This window comes from Cryptotermes secundus, unplaced genomic scaffold, assembly GCF_002891405.2.
Source record: "Cryptotermes secundus unplaced genomic scaffold, Csec_1.0 scaffold673, whole genome shotgun sequence".
In the NCBI taxonomy this organism is placed as follows: Eukaryota; Metazoa; Arthropoda; class Insecta; order Blattodea; family Kalotermitidae; genus Cryptotermes; species Cryptotermes secundus.
This window is the reverse complement of record NW_019731277.1, coordinates 1,489,659-1,506,601: the sequence shown is the minus strand read 5'-3', so window position 1 is coordinate 1,506,601 and position 16,943 is coordinate 1,489,659. Positions and strand designations below refer to the sequence as shown.

At 35.4% G+C, this 16,943-nt stretch overlaps 1 protein-coding gene across 1 annotated transcript in view; it reads left to right on the top strand.

Moving 5' to 3' along the window:
• The first annotated feature begins 470 nt into the window (after positions 1 to 470).
• The window catches only part of LOC111866863 (medium-chain acyl-CoA ligase ACSF2, mitochondrial), a 22,582-nt gene continuing 6,109 nt past the window's right edge, over positions 471 to 16,943 (top strand). The window contains exons 1-8 of the mRNA XM_023856194.2: positions 471 to 615; positions 2,168 to 2,309; positions 2,844 to 2,954; positions 5,118 to 5,184; positions 8,561 to 8,666; positions 11,799 to 11,973; positions 13,635 to 13,763; positions 14,047 to 14,273. Coding sequence (XP_023711962.1) covers positions 494 to 615; positions 2,168 to 2,309; positions 2,844 to 2,954; positions 5,118 to 5,184; positions 8,561 to 8,666; positions 11,799 to 11,973; positions 13,635 to 13,763; positions 14,047 to 14,273 — 1,079 coding nt within the window. The 5' untranslated portion in view covers positions 471 to 493. The remainder of the gene's footprint in view (positions 616 to 2,167; positions 2,310 to 2,843; positions 2,955 to 5,117; positions 5,185 to 8,560; positions 8,667 to 11,798; positions 11,974 to 13,634; positions 13,764 to 14,046; positions 14,274 to 16,943) is intronic.

Sequence of the window (16,943 nt, the reverse complement as noted above, 5' to 3'; positions counted from 1 at the left end):
AGGCGTGGACACAGTAAATTGTATTGACTATATGCTGCTGTAGTAAAACTTGATCCTAAACTGCCATCACCAAAACTTGCCACTGCACAGCATCCCGAGCCAGTGAAATTCATCTTTGTAAACTATTTCCCCAGGTTCATGTATTTTAATACCATCTTTATGTCTTCTTTGAAATCAAACTGACTACTTTCCAATGAAAATTTCTAAATAAAATACTCTATGTATCTTCTCTTTCTCTATCTAAATAATAAGTCCATTGCATTGTCATGTTCACAATATTTTACCCTGCCAATAATATGTGACCTGCATAAATCAGTGAGTATCTTATTATGTAATATCATCCATTTGCGATTTATTTCAACTCTTGTACCTGTCCTGTTGTTAGTTTACGTTTTCCTGTGTTCAGAATAAGCATCAGATGCGCTCCCACAAGAAACACCCTAAATATTCATGTTTGAAATAACAGGTAAAAGTGGTGGACAGAGAAGGACGCATGGTTCCTATGGGGACCCCTGGAGAGCTCTGGGTGCGAGGCTACAATGTCATGTTGGGATATTTCAATGATGAAGAAAAGACTCGGGAATTCATTCGTCCAGATGGATGGGCAAAAACTGGGTGAGAATCTATACATCGTCAGTTGATTTCTATTTATTCTATGGCCTATCTGACATTTAGAAAAGGCTATAACTTAAATGCTTTTGTTCCCAGTAGATTATCCTGTACAAATTAAATTTTCTTTAATTGTTTTCTTATAATAAGCTGTAAAGTAATTATTATCTGCTGTGTGATTAAAATGAAAGTTATTCATGGTTTGTCTAGAGGAAAATTTTTAAATTTTGCCATGGTATAACTCTTCTACCTTGTTTATAATAATTTCCCTCTCAATAAGTGTAAAATACTTTGAAAGATTGTCCTTTATAATTCTTGACTACTTGCACAAACAATCTAAAAATATGTAACTGTTAGCTTTCAGCTTGCTTCCATGTCTGTTTATATGTATCAACTCAAGAGCTGGTGAACAGTTTTTCATGAAATCTGATATTGCAGAGTTTTACTACCATTTGTTTGCACACTTTAGTTTTAGTTGAAATTATATAAAAATAATGGGCACTTTGTGCAAAGAACCACACATGTGAATTTCAAATAGAACTTGTGCATAACACACTATATATATGTTGGAGTGAGGAATGGTTTAAATGCAAGTTTCTCAGAAAAACATATAACACTGTTGATATCCAGCACACTATTTTCCTTAAGATATTTTTCACCATATTCAAAAAAAGGTTTTTTATTGTCATCTGTCAACTGTAAAACAATTTGAATGCTTTTGCCACTGTTGTTCTATGGCTGGCCCAAATTTTAATTGGTAATCATATTAGAATAAAAAAAAAATATGTTTAGCCACCGGCTCTATTCTCATGTGACCCACACTTAGTGATGTTATTTAGCCTTTTAACACGGTGGGTACTAGATGCACCACCTGTTTTAACATTAAAGACTGCTGAATTTTGCACACAGTATGGTTATGTCTTTCATATGAGTCTCAGAGTAAACAGAGATTCTAATCCAGAAGCAGCTAACCTAATTGAGGGTTTCTGTAGATTTACTCAGTTCCTGGACATAAATTCCAAGAAAGTACAATTGCTTAAAAGGAGGCAAAACCACTCCCTTTCATGGCAATCCAAATGATTCATCTTCTTTCATTCTATCATACCTCATTAAATACGATATAATCCATAAAACACATATTGAAGGCTAACACATGCTGTTCTGTCGTTATGTATGTTAGCAGTCATCAGAGTTTATAGTATTTACAAACAGAAGTAGATGATGGAACTGGTAGTCAGCAGTTGAAAGTATCCTTGCATCAGTACTGCAGTGTCCATCACAATTTCCAAAGAATATTCCTAGCCTATATCTGGATAGTAACATCAGTTGTACGCTGTTATTTTCTGAAATTCACTATCTTAATGTACAAGTATCTATGCCTTCAGACTTTTTCAGACTACTGAAGTTAAATGTTTTTGACACAGTGTGTACCTACAAGGAAAGAAGTTGCATGTGCAGGGAAATGTTTTCCTCTGAAGGTGTAGTGACATTTCAGTAGGTTTCATTCTAACCATAAAGCAATCAAATAATTAAAACCATAACTAATTGTGTACCACAGGGACCAGTTTGTGCTGCAGGAAGATGGTTATGCAAGAATTGTAGGTCGAATGAAGGATGTGATCATTAGGATTGGAGACAAAATCTTCCCATCTGAGATTGAAGAGTTCTTTGAGACACATCCTGACATTATGGAAGCTCAGGTACAGTCATGCACAGAGCCGTTCATTAACATGCTGCAATGTACAGACTTCCTGCGGTAGCTGGTAAGTTATTCGACTGGTGAAGGCACTCCATGTAGTGGAAACTGAAAACTCATCTTTGTGTTCACTAAAACCCACCATTGGAACCTCAGTGGAATACAGATAAATGGCATGTGAAATGTATGTTTGTTTCTTCTTTAATTCACAATTTGCCTTTAGATTTCCCAGATGTCCAGTCAATAACCTAGTCACTATATGAATTTAGCTATCTCAGCTTCTTGCAGAGTGCTGTAACACTGATATATTTATATTTTAAGAAGTTCCATGTAAAAAGAAAGAATTACAAGACATTAGTGTCTTCTACACACAGTAAATTGAAGATATAATAAAACAATAAATGTGCATGTAAAAGCTATTCCATTGATACCTACATCCTGACTGTAGAATAACTATTGGCACATAACATACAACTCTCATTTTTGATCACTGACTGTGAGTGTGTCAACAAATTTGATTTCCTGTATTCCTGTTTAGGTATTTGGAGTGCCAGACCCAAAAGTTGGAGAAGAAATCTGTGTCTATCTAAGACTTCGTGAGGGAGTCACCATTACTGAACAAGATGTCATTGATTTCTGTAAGGATAAGGTGAGCGTTCATGTGAGATTAATAAGTCATATTTACTATATACAAGTATACATGTTTCCAAAATGTCATCCATTTATATATTCAAGTATAAACATATAATTGTGATAACAAACACTTATGAAAATATTGTTGTCTTCTGAGAGGTAGTCTAGTAGGTTTCTGGGGTGCCGCCCCTTCTTCAGTTCAGCAGTTTCCTCAGAAAAGAGTTATTTTCATAGTCATCATCTTGAGAAACTGCAACCTTGTTAGCAACCTTCTACAAAGAGGCCACTCTACAATGTACATAGATTTGAAAAAGCTTCAAGTCAAAATATCCCATGTAGAGGAACATATTTCTCCAAAATACTGATAACATTTTGCCAAACTGCTTGGCATCACATCATAGAAAATGTCAATTGCTATTGTCACTGCCATGAGAACCTCTGATCTTTCCAAGAATGAAAAGTGTGCTAAGTATTTACCAGATGATTTCTATATGATCTTATGTATGTCACTGGCCTTAACAGTCCCTTGTTTCAAGGAAAACTTGCAGATCATAATGAGATTTATAATTTATGTCATGCAGAGGCACTAACTCATTTTAAAGCAAATGAGTGTTTTGCGAAATGGCTTAACAAGTATCACTTTCCTGTTACCCATTTGGAGAACGTTTCTCAACAGTTCCTTAAAGAAGAGAATTTCCTTACTGAAACCAACTGCGCCATCTTGAAATATTTATAAATATTTAGGACAGAAGAAGTTGGGTAACTTTTAATGAAAAATATTTTCATCCTACACACATTATGTCACAACTTACACTTGAAAATCATACAAAACATTGGTTTTCACATACTCTAATATATTATATGTGATGTATAACAGCAATAATACTTAAGTTTCTAGATATTATTCACACACCTCCCACTTTTATGCAAGGAAAACAATTGCAGTAAATCAGAGAACAGTAATTCCTGAAACCAAAACACAAAACCTATGCTTAATTACTTATGTACTGGTTTTGTAAACTTCATTTCGTTGTCCTGGATTACTGGCTCCTGCTATTTGTTTTATGGCAGAAAATAAACGGTAATAATTATCAGAAAAAGAGGAAAACTAAAACAAACCTAATAAAATACATTGTTAAACACAGCCTAAAGTCATTGGAGGATATGAACTTTATAACAACCCAATAAGAAAAAATTCATGGAAACACAATTTTACAATGTTGAAAATTGAGAATTATAGGCCATAGTCTGTAAATGAAAATTCAGAACAGTGTTTTACATTTCTGGCTGCTACAATAATATAAATTTTATGAGGTTTGTGGATTAGGTAACAGGCTTAGCTTGATTTGAGCATTAGGCCCCTAAGCATTTACCTGCACATTAGGCAGGCCTTCATTAGACTACGTTTAGATTAGGTTGGTTCATTGGCCAACTGAGCATTCACCTGCGAATTTGGGCAGAGCTTCATCACACTAGGTTAGGCTACGTTTGTGTCTCCAACACCTGTGCATCCACCTACAGATTCTGGTAGATTTGAAATATTGACCTGATGTATGTATGTTTGTAAGAATACCCTTATTGTTATATTATATTTATGAGGTCATGTAGAAAATGCAGTAAACATTATCACGGTTAACAACAATTTGACATCTTTCCAAGAATGAAAGGCCGTGCTCAATATTCTTCAAATTATACAAGTATCTTTATGATCATATTGTTCTTCTGTTTGAAGGAAAATATGTAGAACTTTATGCTTCAGTACTGAGGTTTTTATTATCTTCAGGTAAAATAGGTGGTATATTTGAGTGGTAAGAACCAAATTAAAATTCTGTAACATTTGAGGTTCCCACATTGGAAACTATGAAGAAAAATAGTTTCTGGAATGTGACACCATGTAGTATGGTAGAAGTCCACTGAGTTTCCTGCTTGCTTTCTGTTACTTTTTGAGTCTGCATTTGGAGGCAGTACATTCCATTGAAATGTTGGTAAAATTCTACCACACTATATGACACCACGTTCCAGAAGGTAATACTTGTGAACATTTAAATTTTCGAACAGTTTTTAGTGTTTTAGTAGTTTTAAAGAGGAAATTAGAATGGATGGGTGGGTGGAGATGACCTCCAAATTATGCATCATTATATGCAAAAAAAAAATTATGAAAGTCACTGGTATGTTACAGATTGCTCATTACCGTATCCCAAGGTACATAAGATTCACCAGTGAGTTTACAAGGACATCAACAACTGGTAAGATACAGAAAGCACAACTGCTAGAAAAGCTGCTTTCAGAATTGAGCTTAAAAAATTTATAACAACCGAAGGTTTGGTAGGTCATCAAAAAGCCTTGATTAGAACATTGTCTGCAAATTTGCTGAAAACGTCAATTTTTGCTGATAATTGTCTTGAAAGGAACTTTTCTGTGCATGTCTGGCCTTCCCCAATCAGGCTATTTCTTCAGCCAGCCATAATTTCCTTCATCTCACTACCCTTTTGATATGGCAGTGTAAATGGCATTGTCAGTGATGATGATTATTCTTATTATTGTTGTTGTTATTATTATGGTTTTGATGATTATGATGGTGATGCTGATTATGATTACGATGATGATGAGGACGGTGATGACGACTAGTGCTTCTTCTTACAAAACATTTGCCTGTTCTCTTGTGCTCAGTTTTATCCTAAAATCAAACAGTAAGATCCACCAGCAGATGTGCAACTTTAGACAAGATGGCTGGATTGCATCAATTGTTGTTGATGTATACTGGCTGAGACAGGTGCTGATAACAAATATAAATGATCTATTGAGATCATAAAGTATTGTTACATAATATCATCAGTTTCTAACAATATCCTCAATTTTCATCTGTCCATGGAACTGCATTCTAAGTTTTCTGGTTATGATATGTATTTTAAGCTTACACTTCAACTGTATATTATTGTTATCAACTTACATAGTTTAATATAAAGTCTTTCCAAACCCTCTCTTTTAATGTCCTATTAAGGGTATGGCATTGTCAATACCCAACCCCAAAGAGAATAGCTTTCCTAAGAAATTGACAGGCATTTGGCTAGTATAGGATTTTCTCACTTATGGTACTTAAATGTTTGTTAACATGTTCACAAATGCCTAGAACTTGACTTTATCCTGAATGCATTCAGTGCTTATCCTCGTGTTATTTCTTAATTTCCTTATTCTTTGACCAGTTAATTGCTGGTATAATCACAATTTGCTTGTATATTCTATATCTCTTCACAGGATATTAGTAGTTTAATAACAAAATGAATTTAGTTATGAAACATTTATATAGATGGTTCCCAGCTAACCAAATTAATACTAGATTTAAGAAAAACCCATGTAATGAAATTTATGACCCCTAAGGCCACGGACTATCCATTACATATGAAATATAATGACCAAACACTTAAATTTTCTGTAAATGTTAAGTTTTTAGGTGTGTGCCTGGACAATCATTTGGACTGGGAAAAATACTCTGATGATGTGATAAATAAGTTAAGTGTTGCAACCTTTGTGCTTAGAAAACCACAGCCTATAGTAAGTAGGCAAGTGTTGAAAATGGCTTATTGTGCTTACTGTCAAGCTCAACTTAAATATGGTGTTATTTTCTGGGGCTCTTCTTCGTCATCAATGAAAAGAGTTTTTGTGGCTGAGACAAGAGCAATTGAAGCAATGTTAATGATGAGGCCTAGAAGTTCTTGTAGAGAGGTTTTCAGAGAACTAGGGATAAACAGTTCCCTGTTTGTTTATATATGCCATGGTCATGTTTGTAATTGAAAATGAAAATAATTATCTTACAAATAATAGTGTACATAAAATTAACACTAGAGTACAAAATAGACTAGATTGTCAGCTAGACAATCCATTATACAAAAAGGAGTGTATTATACATCCATAAAAATTTTTAATAATTTGCCACATAAATTCTATATTTTAAAGGATAATGTTAATTTATTGAAATGAAAACTGAAAGACTTTCTTATCTTGAAAGCTTTCAATTCTATTGATGAATATATAGCCAATACCTAATTGTATTATATTCTATTGTATATAGGCTGTGTCTATTTGGACTTGGTTGTATANGTATGTATGTATGTATGTATGTATGTATGTATGTATGTATGTATGTATGTATGTATGTATGTATGCATGTTTAAACAAGATATGAGAAACACAATCCAAAATTAAAGGCTTTCATTTGATCATTTATCTGAACTGTCATTTTTTTTTTAATAAATTTTCCTCTGAGTGCTGTGACAGCTCTATTTCCACCTTAATATCTGTGTATAGAAAATGACACATAATAATGTTATTTAAATAATACACTGTCTCTTGCACAGAAGAACCTGGTCAACAGGAAACAATGTAGTCATTTATATGACTAATATTGAGATAGAAGAAATGTTTCTTTGGCAGTTACAGTTGTGTTAGCATAACATAACCTTTGGTGTAGCAAGCATTTGCATGGTTTAGTAATTATGTCAAATATTAATAATCTGTTATAGAAGGGAGAACTGGAGAGACAGAGAAGAGGCATTTACCTTTTACTCTTTTTAATGAGAATTAGCCCAAGATTTTGCAACAGTTCACCAGAAAACACATGGTACCAGAGTTGACTGTATAGTAATAATACTGAGAAATATATTTAAAAATAAGAAGTTTGGGGAAAACAACATAAAGACACCTAATTCACTTTCAACATTTTCAAACCTCTCCTTGCCTTGCATTATTGCTATCAGTTATAAAGAGTGAAATTTTAACAGATATGAATATTATTGTGAATGTTGGGTTACTGTACTAACTTGAATGACTTAATTTCTATAGTAGTAACATATCACAAGTGAAATCTAGGCTATTGCATAATACCCAGAATTTAACCGATTATGGTTTGTTGCAATGTAGTACTTGAATCTTAAGATGTTTGTAGTAAGTTAATAAAAATTTTCTGAAGTTTACTGTCATCTAGATTGTGATGTCATATAGTCTGATTGGCGTTTATTGACGTTCCTTCAAAGTGTCAATAAACTTCTTCCAGACTACACAGTATCATGTTCCAGAAAATGACACTCATGATAACTAATGAAAATCCCAAATCTAATTAAAATCCAGTTTCACTAAAATATGAAGAAAATTGAGTATAACAATTTAAAACAGTCCTTCTCGCATCAAATCTTTGTCATCAGATGAGATATTATTGGATATTTATATTTCTTGTGTTAATATCAGTTCACCATCTGAGCCCAGCATACAATTTTAGTCACCCTGTTTATCTCAGCATTAATAGTAAACTGCTCTCAATAAACATTGTTATGTTATGTTATGTTAGTAGCTTTAATTCAGTTACTCAGCAAAGACATAACGGTTACATCACAAGCAGTGGCAGTACAACAGTTATGGAGTATGATAACATTTTCATGTATGTTATCAGCAAATAGGAAAAATTTAATTTTCCATGTTTTTGCTGAACTCTGATTCAGAATGAGTTTGAAGGATGTCTCATTTCACAGATTCATTTCCTGTCCACATGTACAACATCTGTTGATTCAGATTCACACCACTAACTAGGAAGCTTATCTCCAAATATTTTGTTTATTTTTTGGGTATCAGCTGACACTGACAAAGAGGCTGTTTACTCTGGTATAAGAAGCCTGTATCCTATAGATTTGACTGTCAGTCTCAGTGTGTGTACAAAGGAAAAGAGCATGGTTAGCAGGTAAGTGGCATAAGACTAAGAACAAATGTGTAACAGCAACTGTAAATTTAATAACAGATTTAATTTAATCTAAACTTGATAGATCTATTCCCATTGCACAGCTATTGGTTATACTTCATTGCCCCCTGTTCTTCTTGAAACTGGTAGGTACAGACCTTTCCTCCACGTACAATATAGATCTAATGATTGCACTGCCATGAGTATGTTTCTCTGAAAATTTATTTTACACAGAACACATTGGTTAGACACCTAGACTCAGTGTTCTGAAATTAAAAGCAATGCAACTTTCTAACCCCCAGTTACCAAAAAGACACGATCTTTTCAAATTAGATAGTCAGATATTCTTCTCACCACATGTGATAGCTGTATCACTATGACATAATCGTGCAAAATTAGACCGTGTCATTTTCTTCATATGAGCTGTAATCTTTGTATTGGCAGGACAGAGTTTTGTGAAATTGATAGTGTCATTGTAATCACATTATATATAGGCAACAGTGTTTATATCCCCATGATAAGATTATCTGCTATTAGGCAATGGGACTTCCTCCACACTAGATTTTATTTTCAAATACAAGATGCCATATTCGTTTTCCTTTCATTCTTCTTCTGTCATCATATAATGTCATAGGCATACATTCTCTCTCTTCTTTTCTGGTTGTTGTACAGTTCTTCTGGTAATGTTGAATATTATGATGATAGATGAACAATGAATTAGGAAAGACTTGACAGGAAGTAGTTGTGACCTAATTGAGGTCCTTCATAGCATTTGTATTGAGGAACTGAAGAAAACCATTAAAAACCTGTAAGGGTAGTGAGTGTAGAGGACAACAAAATGGCCAAATTATTTATTCAACCACAATGACATACATGAACCCTTACAACTACTGGTTACTATTGCAAACAGGCCGCGCCATAGCTCAAGCGGTTACTCGCTGGCTTCCCACCGCGGCTGCCCGGGTTCGATCCCGGGCCTGGTCAAGTGGGATTTGTGGTGGACAAAGTGGTGCTGGGGCAGGTTTTCTCAGAGTACTTTGGTTTCCCCTGCCCATCTTCATTCCACCAATTTCTTCACAATTACCCTCACCTATCATCTGGGGCTGGTACAATAGGCCAGAAGTGGCTGCAGTACAAGGGACTTAGTCTCACCCCACTAGCAATATAAAAAAAATACTATTGCAAACACATTTTGGTCTCATGTACCATGTTGAGTGTTTGCTTACACATATAGATCACCGTCATTAAGTTATAGCTACAGGTACGATATATATATGGGGCAGTGACAATGTCATAAGAGACAAATCCATTAATGCAAAAATAGGTAAGTCTTAAGTACTGCTAAATACTGACGGGTGTTATTGTGGTAAATAAGGTACTGTGGTACTGAATATTGGAGTATTTGGGAGGTCCAAGATTGAAGTTGTGCCATCCAAATATCCCGACTGAGTTATATAGAAGTTAATCAACTCCCTCCAGTGTGACTGTTAAAATGTTTTTTCTCTCTCCTTTTTAATCTTTCATCCTTCACATGTTTCGGCCTTAGAGACTATCTTCAGAAGGATAGACCAATAGAGGCAGAAACTACTATTACAATGTGTCTGGTCAATATCAATACATTCATAGAATATCAGCACAGTGCTCTGAATATAAAATCTGACACTTTAATGGCTACATCGACATGCATGAATATATTAAAATATTACAATTAGTCTGTTTATAAGTGTGGTTTATAAAGACTTGTCAAAATTTAGAACCAACAAACATGTCAAGGGTGAAAGATTAAAAAGGAGAGAAAGAAAAAAAACATTTTATCAGTCACACTGGACAGAGTTAATTAACCTTTTATAATATTGCTAGTGTGACAGATCAGGATGAACCAAACAAAAAAAAATCCTGATTGAGGTTTTTCATGGTTTTTCTCAGACCTTCCAGGGGACACTATTAATACCTCAAATGAGGTTTTGACTGCTTCATTACACATCCTTTTCCAGTTCACTATTCATCAGACATCCAGCCATTCAGCACTACATTGCTTCAGATATTGACAGTTTCAGTAAATAAACCATAAATAAGCAAATAAATAGACATTTCAGAAATTAATTCAAGTAAAATTGTTCAAAACAAGACAGCAAAGCAAAGTACATTTGAGGTGATATTTTGAATTCCATAATAATTCCATCCAAATTATATTTACTTCTATGGATATTACAACATGACTTTTCTTTTTTGAAACATGAAATCTCAAAGTAGATCATCAAAGGGCCCAGCCAAGCGTGTAATTTATAATGTTATCAAATTCTGCAAAACGGATATTAAACATAACCCTACGATTCCATTAGCTAAGCAATTTTAAATTTAAAATTCTCTTGTCCAGATGCAAAAGTAAATACTTCTTTGTTTCAGTTGTTATATGATAGGACTGCAAATGCTCTCTTCATTGCAATTTTCAGCAGGTAATTCTGTAATGCCAGAACACAGAATGAAAGCCATCGGTTCTTCATTTGTTTAGGCAAACGACAGGCTTGCAGAAATTAGGGCACCAGGTTGCAATGGCACCTAGAATTTTCTTCCAGTTATATTACTCTCAGTACATATCCAACAAAGACTGCAGTCAAACTTCCTTTCCATGCCCTCTTTTTTATCTCTTGTCACCTTCTCCCTTCTACTCTTATTGCTTTGCAATCATATTCTTGTATGTCCCACCAGTATTCCTCTCCCCTTTCCTTCCTCCCTCTCCTTCACTTAAAAACATATCAGTCGCTCTTCTTTTTTATTCTTTTATTCCTTCAGTAAATTTATATACTTCCTTGATTTCTTCCTTATTATTTTCCCATACATTTTATTTCTTCATTCTCTTGCCATTCCTCTTCCCATATCCTAGAAACATCAGGATAGTATGGGTTTTTCCCCATATCCTAATGGATAATAGGAACACAGCATTATATTTACCATAAGCATAATAAATACTGGATAGTATTTATGTTTATATGCTTCAGCTGTCCTTTTTGTTAATTATATAGTTCCCATTCAATGTATTTAGTTTCTTTTTAATTTGGCTACTGGATTTACGAGTATAGGGAATTTGTGTAGGCTTGGCCAGTGGATTAAAATGCCTACTTTATATTTCTTCAGATCTCCAATCTCAATGTACAAGCCAAGCTACCTTCACCGCCCAGGTGCTGAACCACTGTTTGCCCTCACATTGGGGCAGTTAGCACAGAAAGCAGCAGAAGAATGGGGTGAGAAAGAAGCATTAGTGTCAGTGTATGAGGAGCAACACTACACTTTCAGAGAAGTACTAGAAGAGGTAACATGTTTTCTATTTTTCATATTTGAGCGTTGTGGATGACCTTTGAGATGATTATCGACTTTGGTCTGATGGCAAAGTTCAAGCTGTCATCTGTAGACAAAACTGTGTGTGTAGAAGCTTTAGTTCACAGTTCATGGACTGACAGGATTCCAGCTCTTAGTATTTGACTTAAGTGGTTAGAATAAAAAAAAAAAAAACAGACTTGTCATTCTTTCTTATCTTGCAGTGTCATGATCCTACAATGCACAGAATAAAGCTAAACCAAAAAACAGATAAGCTGTAGCAGTGTCAAGCTTCACATTGTTCTTCTATTAATATGTTAGGAAATGAACACACAGTGTAGCAATTTTGTTACTGTTACTCTGCCTGTCTCTGTTACTTTCACCAAATTTAAATTCAGGAATGTAGTCTTCATAATTGTAATATAAGGGAATGGGGGTTGAGGAAGGACTTCAGTAACAAGTTAACAGAACTCATCCAATGGTTCTTAAGTTACAAGATGACATAGCATAGAAATCCATTTTGTTCAATTATTTCATTGAGCTACAATCGACATGTGCAGAAATGGATGTAGGTCTTCATGTAGTGTCCCTCATTTTTGTTAGATTTTAACCAAAATTGGAATCTGTTGTCAAAGCTTAGTAAAACGCCCCATCAAATTTTACAAATATCTTTTCATCATTTCCTGATTTATTATATATGGATGGGTGAACAGACTGAGAGAAGTGGCAAAGCCAATAGGCAAATTTTTGTGACTTTCATTGCAAATTCAGCAAAAGTGTACCTCATAAGAACATCCTGTGACACAGCTTTTCCTTGTAGCAACACTCAAGCCTCTGCTGGCAAAAGTATGGAATATGAACATTTACTCAGTAAAATATGCAGTGCTATTATATAGTTTCTGACCGAAATGGATTTTTTAGCCTTTCTAACTAGACCTCATGCAAAAAAAAAAAAAAAAGAGAGAGAGATATTTTTCAACACTGAATTATTTATTATATTTTGTTACTAGTTAATGGGCTGTTGACTTATCTTCTGTCCATATTTTAGACCAGTGTTTCTCAACCACCGGGCTGTGGCCTGGAACCGGGCCCTGGCATCAATTATACTTGTCTTATAAAAAAAGAATTTACGGGGCCGCGGTCTGACAAAGGTTAAGAACCACTGTTTTAGACTCTGAAAATGTTATACTAATCAAAAATGTAACTTGCCATGTTATGAGATACACTGTTTTCAAACCAATAGATCTACACCTTCCATGCACATGTTTAATATGTGACAATATCAACGAAAAGAAACTTCTATAGTAAACCAGTGGTTACTCTACTCACGACCTGCTGTAACACTGAATATATCTTAATTTGTACACGGCATTAATTGGTTTTGTGTGTTACTCAAAATAACCAAAAACACTCCTAAATTTCATTAGGAAATTATTATCTTAATGGAGATGAAGTGTGTTTTCTGAGAGACAGAAACTGAATTTTTAAATTGAGATTAATTGAAATGAAAGCAAATTTATAAGTCAGCATGCCAGACTTGAATAAGGAATAAAACTCTTCTAAAGAACTCAGCAAGAAACAGATTTAAATCCAAACTTAGAATAACTTCAGCAGACCCAGACAACATTTATGTTACAGTGTGTAACTTTTTTTCAGGCTGATAGGCTTGCTGCAGGCCTCTTGCAGCTGGGCCTTAAGCCTGGAGATCGATTGGGAATATGGGGCCCCAACTCCAGTGACTGGTATATCTCAAGAGTAGCTGCAGCTAGAGCTGGACTTATAGCAGTGAGTACCAACATCTTAGAGTTTAAATACAGAAGGGGGCACTCTTAAGGAGGCTTCGTGAGTTTGGTAGGATTTAGATGCAGTGACAAGAGGGTGAGGTACTGTATTAGTGGCCAGACATTTCCCACATCCCTGTACCCTTGTTGGAGTTCCCAGGTATAGCTCATCAGTCATATAATTTGAATATAAATATAATATGCACCAGAGAAAATGCATCTTAGTAGTTTTGCCTCACCTTCACTGCTTAGATATATATTAAGTTAGACATTTGCATGTGTTTCAGGTACAAATTGATCCAGCATATCAACCCCCAGAGCTCTTGCATGCTCTTGTCAAAGTAGAAGCAAAGGCTCTTATTTGTGCAGAGCAATTTAAGTGCAGCAGCTGTTATGAGACTGTGCAGGCATTAATCCCAGAATTAAATAAGAGCGCCGAGGGTGGAACTGAAATTACCAGCTCTAAACTTCCAGCTCTGAAGACACTCATTGTTATGAGTAATAAACAATATAGGTCAGTTCCTCTAGATATGACATGCATTATTGTTATGTTTCCATGTATGTAATGTTTAATTCTGTGCCCAAGACTGAACCTGTCGTAACCTTTCTCTGCTGCCAATTCATATTCCACCATCCATTAACTGCCTTGCATCATGCTTCTAGTGACAACACAGTTCAGTCATTACAACAAACAAACTCCGTGGTTTTACTCCACAAGCGAACTATACCGACTGAGTGACTGCCGCCTGTCAGCGAAGTTAGTGGCAACTTTAGCCGATAGAATGTGTTGTGTGGTCAACACAATGAATCCCCTTGGCTATTAATTTCGCTTTTCTAGACCGGAGCCGCTACTTCCATGAAATAGCTCTTCAATTATCCTCATGCAGCTGAGTGGGCCCCATTCCAGACCCACTACTTCTCAGAAAATCTTGTAGCGCCGGGAATCGAACCCGGGACCTCTGGATCTTTAGCCAGGAACTCTGACCACTAGACCACAGAGGCGGTCTTAGTCATTACAATATTATGAAAAAAATATATAGAATGTTAATAACAGAAAATGGTGGTCAAGAAGCTAAACTTGCAGAAGAAAGTGAGCCAACATAATAGATGACACCAACAACTTGTAAAATAATTTCATTTCACATTTTCCTAACAGACATTACATTACAGTATCCTTCCTGAGAAGCTGATAGCTACTCAGCTGGTCCAGAACTCCCCTGGTTTTATGGAAATACAAGGTTAATTACTGTGTTATCAGGAGACTACAACTGGACCCTATCCAGCTGAACCCATTTTATATTCTCATGCTGTTTTCTTTTTCAGGAACATTTTAATATTATAAGTCCATTTATTCCTAAGCCTCCTAAGTGGACTCTTTCCTCTAGGTTTTCTGACTAAAATATGAGATGTCACAGATGCATATATTCTCATTATTTTATTCTGAAATATCCCCAATCTTTGTTATTTCCTTATGTGAAGGACCAAGTTTCTCACCATACAAAAAAAGACATAGTTATTGTTTTGCATAATTCCATGATTTTGTCATAGCAAAGTTCCTCTGTAACAGTTCATAACATTCTATTTCTTTTATGATAAAGGATGTTAGCCCCCTTCACATCCCTAAGCTGGTGGTCCATACCTTGTTAACTGACCACAACAACTTATTCAACATATTCAGATATTCTATATATCTAATCTGTCCATTGTCAGTACCCCACATTGCTCCTTAGTTGGTCTTAATTTGTCTCCTCTTTCCATAACCTAGAATGCAGTGCCATGGTGACAGGGGATCCACTTAAAATGGTATATATTGTGAAGCGATAGGATGTGACTACAGACAGGTTTTGGATTGGCGACAGGATTTATTGGACTCTTTTGAGGCAGAACACATTACTACAATTTACACTTAACTATTTCACACACATTAGTGTCTACAATCATGTCTTCAATGCCGTTGCTTGGTAGCAGTTTCCAATGGTGGGAGTTCCCCTTCCTCTGGGTTCCCAAACTGTCCCCGGCCTCAGCTACTAGCTTCTAATAGCAACAGCTCACCATGACTGAACTCTAGCAGTTCTCTAACTGTCAACTGGTCCTGGTTATAACATCTCAGAATGGACTGCGTAAAATACATCTCTTTCATTATTGCTGTGGAAACATGTTTGTTTGCAGAGCTGTTATTTAGCAGTGGTTGTTGTATAGTTGCTTATTTTGCTGTCATTGCCTAGTAATGGGTCTACATACAACAGTATTTGTTAGCGTGGTAAATATTTGATTAGATCTCTTTTATATTTCCATAACTTACCATCCCATGTATTATTTCAGTTTTAAAAAGACATAAATGATTATGTCTCACTGAAATTTGTCACTGTTCTTGAATCTAGAGTAGCTATTATGGCATGTCCGGTGAAAGCTGGAATTATTTAATCAGAGAAAAAATAGATGGTATAAGTACTTAGTAATATGTACGGAATCTAGTTTAACCCATAAATGAGAATCTCAAGTGGTAACATTGATATCTTCTGAGTGTAACGGCCACAATTACAATCTCTGCCAACACCGTGACATTTTCATATGCTGTAGTTGTTTAAGTTGTTTATGTTTTTCACAGATAGAACTGTCCCTGGAAATAAAATAATGAAAATTTGCATAGAAATGGGATGTAACGTGTTTTGCTACTGAAGACAATGTTCAGATTGTTAATTGGTTTATTTAACAACTTACAAGTTGTAGCTACAATTAATTACAACGCTGTTGCGGGTTTACACAGTTTACAAACCCTGCACACTATTCTATTCACTTTATCCTCAGTAGTCTTCACGTATTTATAACGCAGGAGCTATACAAGTCTCTGTGAATTACACTACCAATATAACTGTACTACAGCACACATAAAATTTTGAAGTCACACAGTAAGTGTTCACTGGCTGACTTCTCAGTTATCGCGCATTATCACAGATTATCACATAAAATCTTGTAACCACGCGTTCAGTTTTTCTTCCCATGACTGCTGCTATATTTCAACTGAACTCGATGACTTCATGATCCGCACTGTGTCACTCCTGATCACACACTCTGCTCACATACTGCTCAGTCGGGTTTTTATACAGTTCCCTGTTGCCTTGTGTTAACAGCGGTGTCCCCTGTTAAGTCAGACTCGGAAGTGCTGTTATGTCACCACGGGGGG